Source organism: Capricornis sumatraensis, chromosome 5 (assembly GCF_032405125.1).
Source record: "Capricornis sumatraensis isolate serow.1 chromosome 5, serow.2, whole genome shotgun sequence".
Lineage (NCBI taxonomy): Eukaryota > Metazoa > Chordata > Mammalia > Artiodactyla > Bovidae > Capricornis > Capricornis sumatraensis.
Genome location: NC_091073.1, coordinates 106662383 through 106680994, shown reverse-complemented (window position 1 = coordinate 106680994; position 18612 = coordinate 106662383). Strand labels below are relative to the sequence as shown.

Below are 18612 nucleotides of genomic sequence, written 5' to 3'. Positions count from 1 at the left end.
GAAAAAGTATGAACTGTATAGAAGCTGTTTTTCATTAGACTAATGAAGCAGTAAAAAAAGAAAAAGAGGCTCAAGAATGAGAGAACATATCATTGATAATTATAAAAGAAAAAAATCTTAAGAGTTGAATATAATTCATGGTTAGGAACAGTTTTAGATATAGTTAAAATCAGTTTTCTAGTAAGTCACTCAATATTAGAACCTAGTTTACACAAGTTTATCCTGAAATCCATTTCCTTATTTCAATATAGTCATAGAAAATTTCTTCCACAAAACAGAGTAGGTGAACAGAAAACAGATTTGGATGTCATAATTTGATTTCAAAATATAAATCTCTGTGGAATCTTTAAAATGAGTAGAGCAGGAGTTTTTAAGAATACTTACATAGTGTGACTTCCACAGCTAAATTTCTTCTACATCCTTGCTACTAAAGATGTGGTCTATAGACCAGCAGCATTAGCATCACCTGGGAGCTTGTTAGAACTACAGATCACATCTACTGAACCAGAATCCTCAGGTAATTAGTATGCAGTAAACACACTTTCCGTAGCAAGGTTCTAGACTATTCTGAAAATAGCTGGACAAATGACAGCCACTTTTCTGTAGCAATGGGGTTGAAATATCCAGCACCACACATCACTGACGGGGTAAACAGTGCAGTGTTGACAAGAGGAACAAAGACTCTGGGTTCCCATGTCCAAGTTAGAATTTTGGGTGGTCTTATGCTAATTCGTGCTTTGGTTTCATTACTCATACAATGGGGGTGGATAGGTACACCCATCTCATAAAAATGATGTAAATGTTTAAATAAAATATTACATGAAATGCTTAGAATTAAGTGCCTGGTACACTACAGGTAATCAGGAAATATTTACCATTATTGTTATTGTTAGTAAAAGTTCAGTTGTCATTAAGGGAAAATCTGGAAAAGAACAAAATAGACGTGACAGTGGCAGAATAAATTGAAGATACACCTAAATCATGGGAGTTTAAAGATTTTTTTAAAACCAAAATATTTTGATTGATAAAAATTAGAAAAAGGTAAAAAGCATTTAAGTATAGATTATTGAACATTTCTAAATTTTGAGCATTCTAGTAACTTCACTGTATCTCTGTATATTAAACCACACACTTGACCTTACCAGTCGCTTGCTATAAAGCAATGCTGTGCTGCTGCCACTGGAAACTGCCCATTTAGAAAAATGCATGACATGTTCCAATTGTTTAGAAAGTCCAGCCACTTCCTGCTGCTGCTGCATAAGTTTCATTCGATGATCTTTTGCAAGACTCTGAAAAAAAGTTTCAAAATTAGTTTGTTCTGCATGTAACACATTTTAATGGTCATTTTCAGATTACCAAATTAAAATACCCACCACCTCTAAGAACCAAGTGACAGTAACCTATCACTTATCCCTAGGTACAAAAGATCACTTTAACTGAAGTAAAAATCATGTCTCCAGTGTCACAGTCACCTCCCCCACTCCCTGCCGATGCTACCTCATCTCTGCTGCCAAGGCCTTGGGTTGGGTTTCACATATTCTGGGATTTAGGTTTCTGTTCATCCATCTTCCAGTATCCAAAAAGGCACAAAACCATGGATTAGCTATCTTTGTGACCCTATGGACTACAGCCCACCAGGATCCTCTGTCATGGGATTCTCCAGGCAGGAATACTGGAGTTGGGCTACTATGCCCTCCTCCAGGTGATGGTCTTGACTCAGGGATCAAATCCACGTCTCTTATGTCTCCTGCATTGGCAGGGGGGTTCTTTCCCACTAGAGCCACCTGGGAAGCCCTTTAACAAAGCAAGTGCCCATTAAATTCAATACTAAAAAATAAAATAGGTGTACCACCCAGCAATCGAGTAAAGCTACCAGATCACATGATTTACTCAAACACATGATTTCCCCCTTCAGGCACTCTTATCCTGATTGCAGCTACTTAGTGCCAAGTCGTGCCACATGGTAGACAACATTTATGCTTTATATGTAGTAAGTAAAAAAAGGGGGAAGCATATAATTTTTGTCTAGTGAAAACTGCCATGAACCAACAGATACAGTGACTAATGTAATGAATTCACTCTCAGAAAAGCCACAGAAAAGCAGACTACAGAACTTCTCCAAAGGAAGTACACAAGCAAGAACATAGGTCAGTCCAGAATAGAAGAAAACCCCACTAAATGTGGGCTATTTTAAAGGTCTCTATCCCCAAGGTCTCCTTTACCTGGCAAAGAAAGGAGGAGAAAACAGGACCTTCCACTAGCTCTAAGAAATATTAAGTAAAATTGCTATACTCCAATATGGAATTATATTCTCAATAGAAAAAGTGAACCTACATCTTTGCCCTAGTTGGTTTCAAATTTGGAAAACACATACATGCTAAACTGAATTAGAGGCTTCCCTGGTAGCTCAGATGGTAAAGCATTTGTCTGCAATGTGGAGGACCCGGGTTCGACCCCTGGGTCGGGAAGATCCCCTGGAGAGGCAAACGGCAACCCACTCCAGTATTCTTGCCTGGAAAATGGATGGAGGAGCCTGGTGGGCTACACAGTCCATGGGGTTGCAAAGAGTTGGACACGACTGAGAGACTTCAAACTGAATTAAATCACTGCAGTGACTGATGACTGAAAGACTGATGTTGTGTCTAATCTTAAGTTCAGAGATGATTTGCTAGGCTCTTTCTGACCATGCAAAACCTGTTTCTTTGGAGACATTCTAGAAAGAATAGAAATTCTGTTGACTTTTAGAGATGTTGCAAATTGAGAATCACAAGCCCAAATTTCTTGGTCTTCTATAGTAATAACTATTTGGCTGACTTTTTTTCAAGTTATTAGAAAACACTGATTATATTTATTTGCCTTAAAGGAGGATCCTATGAAGCAGGAGAAAGGGCAGGAGAAAGGGTATGAAGACTGACAAGAATACTTAAAAGTCGTTGTAAAAATTGTAAGTCAATATATAAAGTTGATTTAAAATAATACTGATGACCAGGTTCACTTTTAGAGATTTGACAATGTGGTCATCTTGTGTTCTTTCCTGGATTTTTAAAAAACAAGCAATCCTGATTTACAGTGAAATTTGGAAACAGCTATGGCAATATGTACACTATTCATTGAGAAAGAAAACTGATGTGACATCTGATTTTAAGTAGAGCTCTGACGTCTTTTAAAATAGTTTAAATGCTTCTAGCTAAACAAACCAACAACCCCCAAATGCACCCTAGAACCTTGAAAAGACAGTTACTACAAATGGGGTCTGATTCCTCCCAGCCAGAAAACTTTTTCACTATGTATTTGTTTCCAAAAGGAGAGAAAATCATTTTGGTCTCTGCTTCCTGTGTTTGATAAACCAGGGGAATGATCATGCTTTTCCAAGAGGAAGAGATCTTGCTGACAAAGACCTTATAATTTTGTCAACTATAGAAAAAGAGGTTGAACTAACTTATTTCTATGAGCTTTCTTCCCCTTAAATCTTCAAACATTAGGATTCTTTTATTCTCTTCTTAATTTGCTTCTCTACTCTTAAATTCCTTTTGTACCAATATATTAAAAGAATACCAAAATATCATGCAATTATTATTGCATTAAGATACCATGTAGAAGTTGTAGCTTCATTTTATTTGAGTCAAACATTAACTCTGGATCTTGACCTTTATGTGTGTAAAAAAGCTGATTAAGACAGTAATATTTTTCTTACCTGCAGTGAGAAAAAACTATCCTAAGTGCCTTGAGCATCGTTCCCTGAGTATTGCTTTCACAAGACTGTTGAGGGGAGGAAACACATCCTTTTATCTAATTTCTCCTAAGGTTAAATGTATATATTTGAGATTTAAATATAGCTTAGGGTAACTTACTGAAAAACTTTGCTGCACTGCTTTGGGGACCCAAAGCTGTCAGTTCAATGAATCTCTAAAACAGTTCATCTTGTTTTAACATTTACTAAGCTCCTCCTTCAAGCAAAGCATTATGCTTTGTGCTATGAAGTAAACAAGAAGAATTAAGACATTCCTAGTGTATTTTAAAGTCTTAAATTGTCAGTTACAAGGTAGAGCCTAAAATATTACTGAATCATAAATGAAAACAATTATATGAAAAAGGCTGTGATTCCAAATTCACAAATACATAAGAAAACACTTCACATAATCACCACATTTCGTCCCATTAACAGTAACTTACCTCGAGCTGATGCAGTAAAGCTTTACCTTTTTTATTTATTTCTACCATCAATGTAAATATGGCAACTTTAATATCCTGTTCCACCTGCTTCTGATTCTGATTTACTTCAATTATCCTGAAAATTAAACAAAAGGGGAAAATCTAAAATCTAGGGTAGATTTGTTTTACAATACGCAATATTGATTTTTTAATGTCTAAATTAGACCAGAAAGTTTTCAGCTCTTAAAAGCTTGCCTATTTCTAAGGGCCCTTCAGTTTAAATTGACTTTCTTAAAGATGAGAGAACAAAAATATAATTCTTTCAAAAGACAGTCACTTCAGTTCAATCTTAAAATAAAAATGTATAAAACTGTAAAAGAATGAACACATTTTAAGGAAATAATATTCAGAAAAATGATGATGACACCTAGAAAAATTCTCAGCCTTTAAGGATGGACCAAAAAAACTGATTTACAAACAAGATAAGGAAAATCATGACTCTGAGTTCTACTGTATTCACTGCAACTAAGAAGTAGAAAAGCTTAAATGTGTCACAATTATCTTAGTCATCTGAACTGCTGCCCACACATTATATCTGAATAAAAACCAAAAGACCATAATAATAGTTAGCAACTTTTAATAACACATTTGTCTTGAAATAAGCAGCCAAATAACTACTTTATGTTTTTACAAACCACAATATATATTTTTTCCTTTGACCAGAAAAAATGTCTTCATGGAGATCAAGATGGATGAGAAAAAAAATACATAGCATCAAGCCAGAATACCTTATAGAAGCAGATAAAAATGAGGCATCAAACATTATGAGGTAAATAAAAGGCTTCGTTTCTTCTGTCTGCTTCTCCCATAGTTATCTTCCAAAACTTAAGATCAAAGGGGCAGGGATTTTATTCTCTGTTGGAAATTCTTTTTTTAAAAAATTATAGTTGATTTACAACATTGTATCAGTTTCAGGTGTATGGTAAAGGGATTCAGTTACACATACATATATATATTATTATTATTATTATCCAGACTGTTTTCCCTTATACATTATTACAAAATATTGAGTATAAGTTCCCTGGGCTATTTATTCCCTGCCATGTTGGAAATTCAAGATAATTACTGAACATTAACATTGGCTATCGGATCAAGGAAGTAAACAACCTCAAAAAATAAACAAAAATCTCATGATGGTAGAACAGAATGAAAACAGGGACAAGTCACGCCATGTTTGCACATGAATAAAAATGAATTAATAGCGAAGTCAGTCCAGTAAATTTAACCTTTTTATAATCAGGTAGGCTATAAAGATATTAACAATTAGCAGCTAATTTAAATTCTTACCATTCAAAAAATAAAATCCTTCCATATCATAATGTATCATTTTTAAAAAATAGCATAAACAACTTTTAAAAAAAGTAAAACAAATTTAGAAAATTCACACTATCTGATTTTAAGATTTACTATAAAAAGCTCTAGTCATGAAGCAAGTGTGGTATTAGCAAGAAAGAAAATGGAATGAAATGGAAAGTCCAAAATAATCTCATACATATATGGCCAAATGATTTTTTTACAAAGGTGCCAACGCAGTTTAACAGCAACAGGATAGTCTTTTCAACAACTGGAACAAGTGTTGGAATAAATGGATATCTTTTTTTTTTTTTTAAGTAAACTTTGGCTCAGAATTCATACCATATACACAGTGAAAGAAAAAAAGTCAAAAGGGTGAAATTTCATCAAGGGTGAATAGTTTATATAAAAGTAGTTATTTTACAATTGCTACTCTTTGTCATTAGATGGGAAAAACTATCCTTATCATTCCATAAATATTCATTATATACTTTCCATTATTCAAATACAAAAATTTTAAACCCACCAGTTATGTCAATTTTGCCAAATACAGGACTTGATTGGAATATGGCAAAGAAAACAGTATTTGGTCAACTACAGTTTTTACATGAAAGAGAAAGGTAAAATGAAATGAGAGCTGATAACTTATTACTACAGTGTATAATAATAAATAGATATAATAACACCACCACCAGGTTATCGAGAAAGGTTAAATCATACTTAAAGTCTCCTGTAAGAAAACCAGGTAAATCAAGGAATTTCTTGGAAAAAAGTACCAAATGCCCCATTCTAGCCATGTTGCAAAATGATCAGAGTAAGAGATTGTGACAACTGATCTTAAGGAAGATGAACTATAAGAGGGCGATATATTTTTTCCCTGTGAACAGCACTGAAAACTCCTGCAAGGCCTCTCTTATTCAGGCTCTCTCTTTCTTGATCTATTTAAGCAGTGACATGTTACTTCTGTGTGCACAACAACAAAGGAAAGGAGACATGGAGTTTCACAGACGTTGTAAAATGTCCGTGTGGGTCCCAAATGGGATAAAAAGGGGTACCAGACAAATTCCCTCTTCCCCACAGAGGTCAGTGGTTTGCTCCCCCAGTCACTGAACTGTAAGACATGGACATCTGATGATTTGATCCCTTGAAGGACAAAAGTATAACAGATAATATGTAGAAACTGTTTGAAGTATTATACCTGTTAAATAAAAGGTATGTGAAACAGTTTAACAAGCCCTGTCTCCTGATGTTCTATGATATGTTCTTCTTCCTCAAGGTTGCAAGTATTTATCTAATTGTTAAATATTTTATAGCTTCTATATCCTGGCATTTCTTGGGAAACTGGAAAACAGCAAATAATTAAAAATTATTATTAATACTTACCTGATAAATGAGCTGTTAATAACAGTTCTGAAATTTCATGGCTGAGAATACTCTCAAACTTTACAAAAATTCAAAGTTTCTGGACAAGTCTTATCAAACTCTGTTATTAGACCCATCTGACAACTCACTTGATGTACTTCACCATGAGTTGAGCAAACTGTCTGTTCTTAAAATTAATATACTTAATACATTGTATATAAAGATGATTTAAATAATACCACAAATATAAATTTACCTGTTTTGGATCTGATTTCCTGTGAATTTTATATATTTTGTTTTTTCCATCAGTTTGGTGATTAGTGTATCTATGATCACTTTCTGATTCTGAAAAGCTTCTTCTATAAATTGGTATCTGAAAAAATAATAAGCAAATTATTTCACACAAATATGTCTAAAATGAGGGAAAGCCCCAAAGCAAACAAATAATAGAAGACTAAGATAAAGGGTACGCTTAGTTGCTCAGTCGTGTCTGACTCTTTGCAACCCATGGACTGCAGCCTGCCAGGCTCCTCTGTCCGTGGGATTCTCCAGGTAAGAATAATGGAGTGGGTTTCCATTTCCTTCTCCAGAGGATCTTCCTGACCCAGGGATCGAACTTGAGTCTCCCATAAGGCAGGCAGATTCTTTGCCATCTGAGCCACTAGGGAAGCCCACTAGGATGATAATGGGTATAAAGGATGTAAGCAATAACTTAAAAAAAAATGTCAAATATATCCATAGAAGGTAGCTTTTCCCTTCATTATCCCTTAAGAAGGAGGGATTCTTTATAGATATTACTAAATTAAAGGACTATTTTAATCCAACTTTTCACTATGACTATTTCATTAATTTCTGCATCGTATCTATCATATCCCTTTTGCTACTTACTTTGGGTTTAATTTACTGTTTTGTTTAACTTGAGATAAATGTTTAATATATTTACTTTTATCCCTAACATAGAATATATGCATTTAATGATAATTTCCTCTAATTACGGCTTTAGCAGTATACCTTAAGGATAATATTTTATCATTCAGATAAAAATATTTTCTAATATCTATTGGAATTTCCTCGATGCTTTATTTAAATTGATTTCTAACTACTTGGGCTTCCCTGGTAACTCAGCTGGTAAAGAATCCGCCTGCAATTCAGGAGACCCCAGTTCGATTCCTGGGTCAGGAAGATCTCTTGGAGAAGGGAAAGGCTACCCACTCCAGTATTCTGGCTTGGAGAATTCCAGATTCTCTGCTTCCTTATTAAGCCTGGAATGTTTTAATTTGGAAACTTTTATCCATTCATGTTTATTATAACTACAAATATATTTAGAGATCTACCAACCTATCAAAGTATTATTAAATCCCACTTGCTCTTTGTTCCTTTTTTCTTCTTTAGTCTGAGTTTAGACTAATTATTAATTTTTCCACTTCCTCTGTTATCCTGATAATCATATTGACTTTTACTACTCTTTTAGTGACTACTTTCTACATTAGAAAATGCATATTTTGACTTATCATCTAAGATTAATTTATATTTACTACCGTCTTCCTAAACAATGCTAAGGACATGAACTCCATATCCTCCCCTAACATGTCTGCTGTATGATATATAACACACACCCGACACACACCAAGACATTACTGTTAAGTCAACAATTATTCTGATTTACTCATACTTATTTTAACTACTACTCTTTCAATCACTCATCACCTACTGTTTTTCTTCTGCTTAAAGTGCTTTTGTGAGTGTTTACCAAGGATACATTCTCTCAGTTTATTTTGTCTGAATATGTCTTTCTCATTAACTCTCATTTATGAAGAATATGTTCACTGGGTATAGAATTTTAGTTTTATAGTTATTTTCTTCTTACACTTCAAAAATATTACTTTATTTTTTAATTATCCTGCTGAGGAGTTATGAGGCTTCTTGAATATGAGCTAGATATCTGCACATTACGAAGTGCTAAGCCATTATACTCTGCTCTCAAATGCTGCTTCCTTCCCATTCTCTCTCTCCCTCTTGCAGCCTAATTACACACTGTGTTACATCTTTTTGATCCATTTTACATTTTTCTGTTTATCATGCTAATTTAGATGTTTTCTTAACTTTCTTCCAGTTCATGAATTCTCATTTACTGGCATGTCAAATCAGCTCTTAAACCCTTTACTGAGTTAATCAGTTATTGTAATGTTAAGTTCTAGACATTGTTCACATTGCCTAACATATTTGGTTATTTCTAATTGTGTGCTGAACCCATTTTGCAAAACTCATTATTAAATAGATTTGAGGTCTAGGGAGATGTCTTCTTCCAGGGAGGATTCACATTTTATTCTACCAGGTGTCTTGAGGCACAAGCAGTATGATTTCAATTTAATCCAACTTTAGGTACTGGGAAGATCTGATTCTGCGTTTTAGTTCCGGTGAGGAACTATTTACTAACTAGTTGATGTTTATCATAATAGTGTTCACTTTCAGGATCCCAAAGCAAGGCAAGGAGAAGCCTTTAACCCTTGTGATCCCAGAACTCCAATCCCTGTCTTTCAGCTCTGAGAACTTGTTAAAAGTACCTTTTAACCTCTAGGCAAATGCTTCAAAGGGGGAAAAAAGCCTGTACCATTCTCTGTTCCCACTGCAAACCAATCCTGGTCTAGTAATTATTGTTGTTGTTTAGTTGCTAAGTTGGGACTGATTCTTTGTGACCCCATGAACAATAGCCTGCCAGGCTTCTCCTGTCCATGGGACTTCCAGGCAAGAATACTGGAGTGTGTTAATAATTCTTTATTACCAACTCTAAAATATCCATGGTTTCTATATTTTGTGCATGTTTTCTAGTTACCTTCACCAATATAGTGAAAGTGAAAGTTGCTTAGTCATGTCCGACTCTTTGCGACCCCATGGACGATACAGTCCATGGAATTCTCCAGGCCAGATACTACAGTGGATAGCCTTTCCCTTCTCCAGGCGATCTTCCCAACCCAGGGATAGAACCCAGGTGTCCCACATTGCAGGTGGATTCTTTACCTGCTGAGCCACCAGGGAAGCCCCTGAGCTACACCGGTATTGAGCTCACTGGTATGGTTGGTCCAAATTACCTAGTCTGCCACTACTGGAAGACTAGACTTTTTTAAACCAATTGTATTTGTATCAGTGTATCATAATCTTACCGTTTAATTCAGTTGTTGCTAGCTCAAATGCCGACGGAGGACAGATGTAAAAGTTAGCTGTAGTAGGAACTGTGATGAATTAGAGAAGTATGACCATTTTAAAGAGGACTAAAGTCACCAACCTAGATTCACTTCAGTTCAGTTCAGTTCAGTCGCTCAGTTGTGTCCAACCTAGATAGCATATTCGAAAGCAGAGACATTACTTTGCTGACTAAGGTCCGTCTAGTCAAGGTTATGGTTTTTCCTGTGGTCATGTATGGACATGAGAGTTGGACTGTGAAGAAGGCTGAGTGCCGAAGTATTGATGCTTTTGAACTGTGGTGTTGGAGAAGACTCTTGAGAGTCCCTTGGACTGCAAGGAGATCCAACCAGTCCATTCTGAAGGAGATCAGCCCTGGGATTTCTTTGGAAGGAATGATGCTAAAGGTGAAACTCCAGTACTTTGGCCATCTCATGCGAAGAGTTGACTCATTGGAAAAGACTTTGATGCTGGGAGGGATTGGGGGCAGGAGGAGAAGGGGACGACAGAGGATGAGATAGCTGGATGGCATCACGGACTCGATGGACGTGAGTCTGAGTGAGCTCTGGGAGTTGGTGATGGACACGGAGGCCTGGTGTGCTACGATTCATGGGGTCGCAAAGAGTTGGACACGACTGAGTGACTGAACTGAACTGAACTGAACTGAAAGTCAATTCCAGTCAAACGCTGACATGAAAATATATGGCACCGAGGGCTACAACAGGTTCAATTTTCTTTAAAAAACAAAACAAAAAACCAAAATGAAAGACCTACAAATTTTTTAAACGTAAAATCTCATCTACAATGCTGGCAACGAATTCTCTATATTTTTAAAGTGTGCAGGCCAGTGGTTTTCAACTGGGGTGATTTTCCTCACCAGGGCATTTGGCAGTATCTGGAGACATTTTTAATTGTCACGGTTGGGAGAATGCTATTGGAATCTAGTAAATAGAGGTAAAACATCATACCATTAAACACCATATAATGCACCAGATAGGCCCTACAACAAAGAATCACTTGACTCCAAAGTCAATAACATCAAAAGCTGAAAAATCCTTTAATAGGTCAGCATACTACTAGCTGAACAAAACATTTACAGACTGCCATTTTGCTGTGATGCCAGCAGTCATCTAGTCCTCCTAAAGCTATATTATAAATCTATGTATATAACCAAAGATGCAAGTACCTATGTTCTTTATGTTCTAGTAACTGGCAATCCCGACACGTCAGTTTGTCACATGTTTCACAGTAAAGCTTCAGCTGCTCCTTCTTATGAAAAGGACAAAATACTGGTCGTTGACTGGTCACACCAACTGCCTCTGTAGGGGCAGGGAGGAGGGAGCAAAAAGAAGAAAATTAACATAATTAAACAGTAAATAATTATTAGAGTGTTCGTTTAAATTCAAATCCACAGAGATGTAAAGGAGGTACAGCTTCATCCACATCACCATTACTACTAGGTTTTACAGATAGTAAAATATCAAGTACTTTTTTCATTTGTAGAGGAAAAGATAAACTTTTCACTTTAGAATGTTAACATTAAAATTAATTCATGAGAAAAAGAAAGTGTGTAGCTTAAAAGATGCTTTATGAAAAGTTACGACCAACCTAGACAGTATATTAAAAGGTAGAGACATTATTTTGCTAACAAAGGTCTGTCTATTAAAAGCTATGGTTTTTCCAGTAGTCAAGCATGGATGTGAGAGTTGGACTCTAAAGAAAGCTGAATGCCAAAGAATTGATGCTTTTGAACTGTGATATTGGAGAAGACTGTTGAGAGTCCCTTGGACTGTAAGGAGATTCAACCAGTCCATTCTAAAGGAAATCAGTACTGAATATTTGTTGGAAGGACTGATGCTGAAGCTGAAACGTCAATATTTTGGCCATCTGATGTGAAGAACTGACTCATTTGAAAAGATCCTGATGCTGGGAAAGATTGAAGGCAGGAGGAGAAGGAGACGACAGAGGATGAGAGGATGATGGCATCACCAACTCAATGGACATGAGTTTGAGTAAACTCCGGGAGTTGGTGATGGACAGACAGGGAGGCCTGGTGTGCTGCGGTCCATGGGGTAGCAAAGAGTCAGACATGACTGAGTGACTGAACTGAACTGATGAAATAAAAGAAAAAAAACCTTAGGAAAATAGCCCAGATAAATGAATGAAACCAACTGGAATTCTCCTTATTGCAAATGTAGGGTTTTTTTTATGTGCAATGCAGAAAAATCTAATAAAAATGTATAAAAGAGGTGATGGAAAAATTATTTCCCCATTTTTGCAAAACTCCTAACAGAGGATACCCATTGACACAAAGATAATCATAAAATGCATGTTATTACATTGCAGTCATCCACATAACTTCTTAATTAGTTATCTAGGGTGGAGATAAGACCAGTTAATGCTTATGTTACAATATTAAATGGAAACGCAGAATACAAATAAATAGAATGACTGATTAAACAATACTAAGGTAAGCTGAGTGGAATTAAAAATAAAATTAATGAACTAAAAATATGTGGAGGGCAATTAGATAAATTTAGGGATAAACACAAAAAGGTAAACTACTGTCTAGTTTATCAGAAAAGGGAAAACATAAAATTCTGGCGGGGGGGGCGGGGGGAAGGAAATTAAATAACCAGATAGAGAAAGTTAGCAATGTATTAAAAGAATTTTAAAAGCACACACAACAAGACCAAATGGAATGAATCCCAGCAAAGCAAAGATGGCTCAATACTGTCATAGCTTCCCCACTCCCGTCTCCTTGAGGTTCAAGTCATCTGGGCACCACAGTAGATGATGGGTAGTCAGACATCCTGGCTTGGCTTGGGACATCCTGGTTTGTGCCTGCTCTTCAGGAATAATTATATTATTATAATACCTAATTTAGATAATTAACATGTCACCCATTTATAGATTTCTTTTATTTATGAGGAATTTCGATTCTGACCCAGAGTCATCCTCTAAGCCCTAAGTCTCATCATGATCATCCTGGATGATTGAGAAGTCCGCAGAGAGCACCACATAAAGACAAGCCTCTCAGACTTTTTCATCTCTAGAGACCTATACTTCATTTCAGCTGCTTATTCTGTTTCATATACATCATGGTCTCACCCTAGATTTTCTACTGTCTGTTACTATTCCATTTCTGTAATCATAAATTCAAATATCCCACTCTTAATAACTTCTACTTTCTAACTTTCCAATTCTTCAACTACTCTCATTATACCTCACTGATATCTCTAGTCACTAACTGCTTCTTCTATCCTAACAACTTCACTTTATTTCTACAGTTAAAACCCCAAATCCTTCATGTCAACACATGCCATTATCTGTATCATTTACCCCTAAACCCCAACCATAAATAGTTCAATTCTTCTCTATAACCACCAGACTCTGGAGGACTGACAGAGGAAGTTTTAAGTGCTATATCAAATGCAACCTTGATGTTACCAAGTAATTTTATTTCCAAAGCTAGAGCTCTCTTTGAACTGAAGTTATTTCAAGTATCCTCCATGTCCCTTACCTTTTAAGTCCTTAATGCTTCTAATCTCTTTTTCAATAGACATTGGACTTCACAGAAAAACAAGTCTTTCTAATACTAATCTATTAAATTTATCTGAGATTATTTTCTCTTTTTTCTTCATTGGTGTTCTTGGAAATTATATCCCTTTTCCCGTGTCTCAGCACTCCTAGCTCCATCTCTTACTACTCTTCTTGCATCTTACTCTCAGGTACAATCAATGTTCTCCCTCTGGAAATTTGTGCATGTGCTACGGTTTTCCCCACCCTTCTCATTTATGTGATGAACTTCTATTTACCCTTGAAGTCCCAGATGTGGCTTTCAATGTAAATCCCCAAGTCTGCGTTTGGTACTCCTTTCATGTGCTCTTACAGAACTTATGAAGTTAAACTATGACTGCTAATCTGTTCATAGTCTTCATCATACTGACACCTCCTGGAGGGTGGGAAGTACCTGTCTTACTCGTTCATCTCTTTAATCTAGCAAAGTTCCTGGAATATAGAATAGACATTCAAACCCTTGTTGACTCAGTGAATAAAAAGCAGTGAATTAATTTTTAAACAAAAATATATTAATGAGCCATAAAGATGAACGAAGAGCTGATAAATATTGCAACACAGATAAAACCTGAAAACACTGAGGTAAGTGAAATAAGCCAGACATCAAAGGACAAACACCATATAATTTCACTTGTATGAGATATCTAGAGTAAGCAAATTCATAGAGATAAATCATAGTTTAGAGGTTAAAAGGGGCTGGAGAGGGGAATGGGCAATTATTATTTATTGGGTACAATTTATTTTGGGGGTGCTAGGAAAGTTTTCAAAATAGTGGTGATGGTTGCATAACACTTTGGATACAATTAATGCCACCAATTTGTACACTTAAAAATGGTTAGAATGTCAATTTTTAAGTTACATACATATTTTACTATAATAAAAATGTATTAGTCAAGTTTACATTATAAGCAACACAACAAAAATGCAGAAACCATCATTACATTTTAAAGAGCAAAGCTTCTTTAGTTACCTACATAATAAATATCTTGAAACAGGTTTACTACAAGAATATCAGTGAGAAAAAGAGTTGTAAAACTTCTTTTAACTTACCCCTTATCATCTTAAAAAGAAAGAGATAGAGAAATTTTAAAAGCAATTTTTTTTTCAGTTGTACATTCATTCCAAATCAAGGCATTTATAGGAGGAGGGTTATGAGTATAAATAACGCAGAAGAATTCTAAATCTACTCAATAATTACTTACCAACATTTACAAGTATTCAACTTCAACTACAATAGACTTTCTTGTATTAAAAGACAAGAGTATATTTAATGTTTACAACTGTATCAAAACAAGTTAATATGGGAAGGAAAGAATGACCTGGGAAGAACAGAGAAAAAAATGAGATTTAGAAACTATTACCTGGAGATACTTCCTCTTTTTGTCTCACAGTGTGGTCTTTTGTGAATTTCACCCTTTGATGAGCTCTGATGCATGTCTTGCAGAGCCATTCAACACATTCTACACAAAACCCATTAGCTTCTGCATTGTCCTCACAGCTTGTACATACCTAATAAAAAGAAACATGTCCCATCGATTTTTAAGAATAAAGAAAAGGTGGTCTCACAATTAACCACACATAAATGAACCCACAGTTACTAGTTGAGTAGTCTTAGGCAGGTTACTTAGAAGGCTCATCTTAAAATAATGGCAATAACATGAATTTTACTAAGTGGTTATGAAGAATAACATGGGGGAAGTCAAACATTATTGGAATAATCACTCTAATATGAAACTAGACATTGAAAAGTGCCATAAAGGAAAGGTATGAGAAACTACAAAAACATATGATGGGAGAAAGTCATCTTTGAGTAGGGTTGAAGTGTTGGGAAAAGTGAGGAGAGATCACCCAGGCAAGGCTTTCTCTAAAGAGATCATATTTGCACCAAGATAAGAAGGCTGAGTCATCAATTACTGGTGACAGTCTTCTAGACAGAGAGAACAGCATGTACCAAAGCCTCCAGCAAGAACACGGCAGGTTCAAAGAACTGACAGAAAGCCACTACACTAAAGTGGAGAGATCAAGAGGAAGACTGGCAAGAGAAGGAGCTGATGGCAAGGGAGGCAGAGGCCAGACGATCACATGACACTGTTGGTCTTTGTCTGAAAAAGTCTCCTAAAAGCTTTTGAGTAAGTAAGTGACATGGCCAGAAAGTGCATTTTTAAAATCACAGAAAGTGCATGACTGCCCCTGCAATGTAGAGACCAGATCAGAAAAAGGGCAAGTACTTCTGCACAGAGGGAATGCAGTGCTACAAGTGGAGATGAATGATGGAGATTTGGGAAGTAGAACTGACTGGTTTGGAGGATGCACTGGATATGCCAGATGAAGAGACAGCAAGAGATAGTGCCTTTTTCCCCAGCTTGTATAACTGTGTAGATGTTGGCCCTATTTCCTAAGAACAGATATTAAGGTTACACAACACATAAACAGTCCTCATAACACCATTTATGATTGGGAAAAAATGTTTTTCCCTCAGTCAGTGGTTTACATTAGTCAAACTCCAAATATCTGGATAATACTTCCATAAACCCAAACTTGCTCTTTCTCAGTTCTTGCCTTTCACTTTTCTAACAACATTTGATGCCACTCTTATGTCCTAGAAATAATTTTGATTCCATGACACTTCCACATCCTCTTATCTCCTAGATTGCCTCTCTGGATCCCACCACTACTCTTTCTCCTCTGGATTCTGTAAATTTTTGTTAGGTTTAAGGACTGGTCTCATCCATTTCCTCAGCTTCAACTATCACCTCTATAAGGATGTCACCCAAAACTTAATCTCGACATTCTGCAGCAAAAAGGAGTAAGGGATTTCTATACATACTTTTAGGGAAGGATGTCTACTATAAAAAGTAAAACTAAAAAAGCAAAGTGTTAAAGCATACCATACTACTGCTTATCTAAGAAAGACGCAGATGAACTGGAATGACTTATTTGCTTAAATCTTTAAGTAACGTAAAATTACTTATAAAACAATATTAAAAGTGCAAGGGTAAACCACAAAAGAAATCAAACGGTTAGCTGTAAGAGAAAAAATAGGGTAGGTGAAGATGGAGATAGAAGTTTGAGTTCCCTGAAAACATTCTGTTTCATAGATTTTTCTTTGGAACCAGTATATGAATATTTTATATGTAGTTTCACAAATTTCAAAGGAAAAAAAAAAAAACTAAGTTCAGTTCAGTTCAATCACTTAGTTGTGTCTGACTCTTTGTGACCCCAAGGACTGCAGCATGCCAGGCTTCCCTGTCCATCACCAACTCCTGGAGCTTATTCAAACTCATGTCCATCAAGTTGGTGATACCATCCAACCATCTCAGCCACAGTCTGCTCCTGGTCTCATTTTTCCTGACTGTATAGAGCTTCTCCATCTTTCACTGCAAAGAATATAATCAATCTGATTTCAGTATTGACCATCTGGTGATGTCCATGTGTAGAGTTGTCTCTTGTGTTGTCAGAAGAGGGTGTTTGCTATGACCAGTGCGTTCTCTTGGCAAAATTGTTAGCCTTTGCCTTGCTTCATTCTGTACTCCAAGGCCAAATTTGCCTGTTACTCCAGGTTATCTTTTGACTTCCTACTTTTGCATTCCAGTCCCCTATAATGAAAAGGACATCTTTTTTGGGTGTTAGTTCTAGAAAGTCGTGTAGGTTTTCATAGGACTGGTGATCTTCAGCTGCTTCAGCATTAGTGGTTGGGGCATAGACTTGGGTTACTGTGAAACTGAATGGTTTGCATTGGAAAAGAACAGAGATCATCTGTTGTTTTGAGACTGCATCCAAGTACTGCATTTCGGACTTTTTTGTTGACTATGAGGGCTAGCCATTTCTTCTAAGGGATTCTTGCCCACAGTAGTAGATATAATGGTCATCTGGGTCAAATTTACCCATTCTAGTACATTTTAGTTCATTGATTCCAAAAATGTCGACATTCACTCTTGCCATCTCCTGTTTGACCACTTCCAATTTACCCTGTTTCATGGACCTAACATTCCAGGTTCCTATGCGATATTGCTCTTTACAGCATCAGACTTTACTTCCATCACCAGTCACATCCACAACTGGGGGTTGTTTTTGCTTTGGCTCTGTCTCTTCATTCTTCCTGGAGTTATTTCTCTACTGTTGTCTAGTAGCATATTGGGTACCTACCAACCTGAGGAGTTCATCTTTCACTGTCCTATCTTTTTGCCTTTTCATCCTGTTCATGGGGTTCTCAAGGCAAGAATACTGAAGTGGTTTGCCATTCTCTTCTCCAGTGGACCACGTTTTGTCAGAATTCTCCATCATGACCTGTCCATCTTGGGTGGCCCTACATGGCATGGCTCATAGCCCTAAAAAAAAACTAAATTAAAGCCCTAAACAAAACCATAAACAAAAGCAAAATGAACAAATGAACCTATCAAGTGGGTGACTTAACTATACAGAGAAGAATTACTTAAGTAACCTTAAAACGTGATGATTTGGTTGAATATCTCCAGTACATACATTTAGTAATTGTTACCTTGTCTTCTGTTTTGACAGAGACAATTCTATAATTTCTACTTTCAGTACCAACTCTATTTGTCTTCATTCTTACTCTGCAAGCCTCATTTATGCTTAATGAGCTGGTTCCACATTAGATTCTAGCAATAGGTGGTACTAGAGGAAGACTGCAATGCCAGAGGACAAGATCATCTTAGTTGGCTTCCTATTTGCTCAACTTTTCATCTACAATTCTAGATTTGACTTAAAAATGTCAATATATCCTTGATATATTTTTCCTTTTTCCTTCCTCTTTTAAAAATAAAAAGCATTTGCTGAATCAATTCTCTTGAAAATCATAGAAAAATGGCCAACAAAGTGCTCAGGAGCATCCATATTGTGTTCTCTACATACCATTTCAGACTAAAGGGAACCAAGGTTCTCAGAAGAACCAACTCCTGCTGGTTGTAGGTATAGAACAGAAAATGAACAAGATCTTGTCAAAATAGAAAGCAAGGGAGATAGCAA

The 18612-nt window shown here is 36.2% G+C and overlaps 1 protein-coding gene across 2 annotated transcripts in view; it reads right to left on the bottom strand.

Annotated features, from left to right (window-relative positions):
• Positions 1-18612, bottom strand: part of TRIM24 (tripartite motif containing 24) — a 113030-nt gene that overhangs the window by 40637 nt on the left and 53781 nt on the right. For both annotated transcript variants that reach the window (XM_068972541.1, XM_068972542.1), the window contains exons 3-7: positions 14988-15135; positions 11234-11366; positions 7124-7240; positions 4174-4288; positions 1143-1289 (exon numbers count right to left, since the gene is read on the bottom strand). In XM_068972541.1, coding sequence (XP_068828642.1) covers positions 1143-1289; positions 4174-4288; positions 7124-7240; positions 11234-11366; positions 14988-15135 — 660 coding nt within the window. The remainder of the gene's footprint in view (positions 1-1142; positions 1290-4173; positions 4289-7123; positions 7241-11233; positions 11367-14987; positions 15136-18612) is intronic.